We start from the raw sequence: 4,868 nt of genomic DNA on the forward strand, positions 1-4,868 counted from the left end.
TCAAAGAAACTACGCTCCTTTCAAGCCGCTCTCCCATGGACCATTCATTGGCCAGCTATCTGCACTCTTCTTCATGAACTCGACTACCTCCATCATCAGAAGTGTCCACCTTCTCCGCCCCCACACCTTGGGCAAAAGCTCCTCGATTGGCTCCCTCGTTGTCCTCACTAGTGTATCTTACACTTGCCCCAACATCATTCCTTCAATAACTTTTTTACCCTTGATCTCATAAGAGTTTTTTAGTTACCAATTCTTCATTCTTTTTTGATCTGACTCGGGCGAAGAAGATATATTATTATCGTGCGCCCACTTGAGGCTTTAATTGTAAATAAAAGACTGTTTAATCGTATAACTATCTATAAGACATTTGATTTATGACTAGAGATATGTTTAAAAAAAAGCCTTTGGTTGTAGTAGATGGCTTCATTCCTTTCTTTTATCTAGCCAGAATATAGCTTATTTTAGAAGGAAGAGAGCTGAGTCCAAGATCAGCCAATGCTCGTGTTGCTTTATTCATACCGAACGCCTGTTTTTTTTTTGTTTTTGTTTTTGTTTTTTTTTGTTTTTTTTTTCAGATATAATGGATAACACACCTATCTACACATCTTTTGGGTTCTGCAAAGAAAAAACTTTAAGAAAATGCCTTACTATTCAAGTTCAAGATCATTCAGCAAAAAAGTGTCCAGGTGACGGTCAGAGCTCTATAAATCAATATAGATTACATAAAAGGAAAGAGCGCACAAATTAAACGTGACACAAAGTTACTCCAGTATGTCCTGCAGGGCAAATTTATTAAGTCTGTTGTTATTAGTGTCAACAGTTATCTATGTCTATTAGGAACTATTGTAATTTTCGGATGAGCGCACTATTCTTTCACTCCTTGTACGTAGTAATGAAGTCTTTCTTTTAAATGAATCTCCTGACGCTGTTCCTGATTGATGATGAAGATAGACGCCATCTTTATAATGTTGACGATAAAACTCTCGGTCTGATAATGATGATAAGTAAAAATGTGTTTATTAACTCAATTCGTACCTTTCTGCTCAAAGTCAGGAACATTCACTGGTCGACGCTTGGTATATTTTTCTATCTTCCACATCTCAACACTGGATTTAATCTTTTCAAAAAGCCCCATTGTTTAAGTTAAAGGAAAGGAGCAATAATGTACACACAAAGGAAAGAAAAGAAAGATGAAAAATGTTTATTTTTATCCCTTTTGCCTCTTTTAAGCGGTGGCGTGCGGATATTGAAAAAGGAAGAGTGAAACCCATTTACTGCTGCTTTTCGTTTGATTTACTTAGTAAGAAATGACCAAGAAAAGCCAACGGATCAGATGGCCTATTGGATAAATGTTAGCTTAATTCAAAAAGAAAGAGTAAACAGTAACATACCGTTCTGTCGCTAGTAGTTTCATGCCTTCCAATAATGTAGGAACGACCGTTTTATCTAAATAAGCTCTTGGTGGCACTGTGCCTTCTACTACCGGTTGCTTTACTTTTGATATAGGAGCAGCTGGTTGCTCTAATTGTTCAGCAATATTCTCTGGTGTATATTGAATAAAAGGATTATTGAATTCCTATCAAAGATCAATATCTGTTTTGGGTAAAATGGGAGAGATTTACTTCTTGTTTTATAGGATTCGTTGGTTGAGTTAGTGGTGCATGTTCTGTAAGCTCAGTCTTTCTATTGAACGTGTTAATGACGGCGCTGCACTAGTTGATCGATAATACTTGCATTGATGAATCACCTTCCATCATGAAATGTAAAAAAAAAAGAAAAAGAAAAAAGGAAACTCAGTTGTTTATTTCATAAACAAAATGCACAAGCTTATAGCGGATGAAAAAGGCCAATGCGCTGCCCAACGATTGAATTATCATGATCCATAGCGTTGTATTCCTCTCTGACATGGGGCCCAATCGTGCAAGTACTAAATTGATGATCGTCAGGTTATTGCATTCTATGATACGTCCATTGTCATCATATTCAAACACTTTCAATAGACCAATTGCATTAAGCAGCTTTAATATAAGGCTTCCTAACTTGCTTAGTGGCTTTTTATCATTGGGTCTAACAGTAGAACACTTCAGTAAGCCCGTGTCTGCATCCAATCGTGGCATTCTATGACGAGGACATTCTATAAATCGGAATAGCTGAGGACAAGAGTAAATAAAATTAAATATCTGCGGAATAAAGAAGAGCAAAAGCGTCTTGGAAAAGTGTCCCATGATACCAACGACTGCAAATGTCATTCCTGCAAAATAGCAAAAGGTGTCTCCAACAAACACTTGAGCTGGAAACCAGTTATGCCACAATAAGGCTGCAGTCACGCCTACAAAGGGCAGAATAAAATACAGACTGAACAGATGAACTTCTGAGCTTGGTGTTGAATGGCTATTGGCCACATATAACAAATCGTTTACAGCAACGGATAATGCAATAATGAATGTTTGCCCAGCCTCAACGCCATTGATACCAGCCAATATGTTGATACTGTGAGTGCAGAATATGATCAGCATACACATATACACGTAATAGAGTGCACCTTTTCAAGTTGTCATTATTATTATGATCTTTTTCTTTCCAAGCAAATCTTACCCAAATCTACAATTTTTCCAAAATAGGGTCTCAGTTGCATAGGCATCACGATCGAAGTTCCTCCCCCATTTGTATAGTAGAACATCAAAAGAGGCACTCCAGCAAGAGCAGGAAACCAGACCTTGTATCTCCATCTGACGTCCAAGACATCATCTGCAAACCCTAGCAAGACCATAGATTGGATAGCTAAAATTGCTGATAAAACTTCTCCCAACTGTGTATGTCGTTGTTTGTTTGTGATTACTCTTTTGTAAAAAGATTAAATCGTACCTTGTGGTGAGGAAACTTGTCAAGTGATAGTGTATAAAATGAGTTGATGAATGGAAAGGGCATAAACAAGTACAGCGTGATAAGATAGATAATGGCCGTTGGCAGACCCATCGTTTCAGGACTATGAAAAGAAACATAAGCTTACCAGTACTATGCACAAGTATGTAATAAAACTTACATAATTGGCTTTCCTATCTTTAGGATATCTCGACCAAAGAGATGCGCTTTTATAAAAGTCTCTTTTAGTTTTGGTAATGTTGTATAAGTTGTTAGACATGCGGCTGTAGACATGACTACTGAAGCGGCCAGTGGTGTATGCCCCTTTTGTAAAGCCCAGTTCGTGGCAAGAACAGTGACCAGTAGAAGTAATGGTACAATCTTCATCAGCTGTTACTGTTCTGTGTATACACACAAAAGAGGCTTGGTCGGCTTTAAAAGAAGAGAAAGCTTGAATATACACTAAATATAGAAATTATCTTACGGAGTAAAAATGGATATATTGACTTGCAACAACACACACACACATGCCGACACACACGTGTACAAACACGCACAGAAAAAAGAGATGTGTCTCTTTTTCAATAAAAAGAGTTAGGCGTGTAATCCTTTAATGAGGAGTCAATTCATCCCTTTCTCTTTCTGGGCGTGTTTGTCTTTATATAAAAAACTGAGTAACATAGAAATCTAGCGAATCAAATCGAGCTATCAAATTGGGAAATAGATCTATACACACCATTACGCTTTTTTCTAATTTCGCGTATTGATTCCACATGGAGGAATCTACTGATGTACTTGAAGCTCATGTCAAACAGCAATTAGAATATGCAATTAGCATAAAAGGTGCGATTTAATGAAGGAATATATAATTTACACATACACAGTAGATTTGACTTGTGCTAATACCACACACATTTCACTTTAGAAATTAAGGATATATTATCTACTTCTTACACAGTAAACATATCTCCAGTGTTTTGCTCATCACTCCTTGTTCCCATTGTTCAGCATGCCATTCGAACAAGGCAAGATCTGCATAATTTAAGCAACGATTACAGTCATACGATCGCGCAGCTACACAGTTATATTTGTTGTCAACCTATTCCACAGTATACACGAATTATAAATGACAGCACTCTCCTTATACATGACATTATCAAATCATATAAAAGAAAGATTATTTATCAGGTACTTTTTCAGTTTCACCTACATATATACGGTAGTGTAACACGAACGTATATAGAATTACCCTTTTGCCTTGTCTGATCTCTCAACAGATACCCAGCTTGAGCTCTTGAATATCATGATAAATGCTTGTAGACTGATGATAGATGATAAGAAAACTACGCTTTTTGGCGCGTATACCGGTAGACTTTGGAATGATCTTCCACATATTTTCGAAGCGAGTATCTATCATACACCTACACCTAGAACGTTTATCATCTACTCTGCCCAGGATCTCCTTCATGCTTATATTAGGACTGGATACGATCCTGAAGACGACTTTTCATTAGAGAACTTATTGATGTCCATCATGCGTGTATTAAAACACAGCATTGAGGCAAAAGCGGATAGCGAAACTGTGGTTAAATTACTACACTGTGTCAATGAAGTGGTCAAGTTAAATCCAGATATCAGACTAAGTGATGCCTTGGCTTTGGCAGACTTGCTGAAAATATTAGCACTTAACCCTGAACTTACTGTTGAAAAGGTTTTATTAAGAAAAAACAAGGATTATTAAAAAACTAACGTAAAACTCTAGGGCCGAACCGTTTTGAATCTGGCGTGTATATTGCTACAAAACTATATCCAGTTAGGCTGGCTGAATTCACTCTTACAATTCATTGCATCCAATCGAGATCAATATGCTCCGTTAGAAGTACTTTGTGTCAAGGCAAATGTGTTGGTTGAACGTGCTGAAACAATGCTGAATGGTCATGCTCAAGTGGATATAGATTTTATGGATGTCGATCAGGATGAGTTAAGGTAAAATGCCTTTTTTTTTT

General features: G+C 37.1%; 3 protein-coding genes across 3 annotated transcripts; 1 reads left to right on the plus strand and 2 right to left on the minus strand.

The window, feature by feature from the left end:
* Window positions 1–833: 833 nt before the first annotated feature.
* RHIMIDRAFT_241947 (uncharacterized protein) lies at window positions 834–1,135 on the minus strand (the record flags this gene model as incomplete). Its single annotated transcript, XM_023609681.1, has 2 exons — window positions 834–988; window positions 1,036–1,135. The coding sequence occupies 2 exons, from the start codon at window positions 1,133–1,135 to the stop codon at window positions 834–836; spliced, it is 255 nt and encodes an 84-aa protein (XP_023461915.1).
* A 658-nt stretch (window positions 1,136–1,793) lies between these two features.
* RHIMIDRAFT_208327 (UDP-N-acetylglucosamine--dolichyl-phosphate N-acetylglucosaminephosphotransferase-like protein) lies at window positions 1,794–3,249 on the minus strand (the record flags this gene model as incomplete). Its single annotated transcript, XM_023607050.1, has 4 exons — window positions 1,794–2,542; window positions 2,596–2,809; window positions 2,866–2,986; window positions 3,044–3,249. The coding sequence occupies 4 exons, from the start codon at window positions 3,247–3,249 to the stop codon at window positions 1,794–1,796; spliced, it is 1,290 nt and encodes a 429-aa protein (XP_023461916.1).
* Window positions 3,250–3,635: 386 nt separating this feature from the next.
* Window positions 3,636–4,852, plus strand: RHIMIDRAFT_241949 (uncharacterized protein; the record flags this gene model as incomplete). Its single annotated transcript, XM_023609682.1, has 4 exons — window positions 3,636–3,705; window positions 3,788–4,050; window positions 4,106–4,573; window positions 4,625–4,852. The coding sequence occupies 4 exons, from the start codon at window positions 3,636–3,638 to the stop codon at window positions 4,850–4,852; spliced, it is 1,029 nt and encodes a 342-aa protein (XP_023461917.1).
* Between the last annotated feature and the right edge of the window lie 16 nt (window positions 4,853–4,868).

This window comes from Rhizopus microsporus (assembly GCF_002708625.1).
Source record: "Rhizopus microsporus ATCC 52813 unplaced genomic scaffold scaffold_26, whole genome shotgun sequence".
NCBI classification, from domain to species: Eukaryota; Fungi; Mucoromycota; class Mucoromycetes; order Mucorales; family Rhizopodaceae; genus Rhizopus; species Rhizopus microsporus.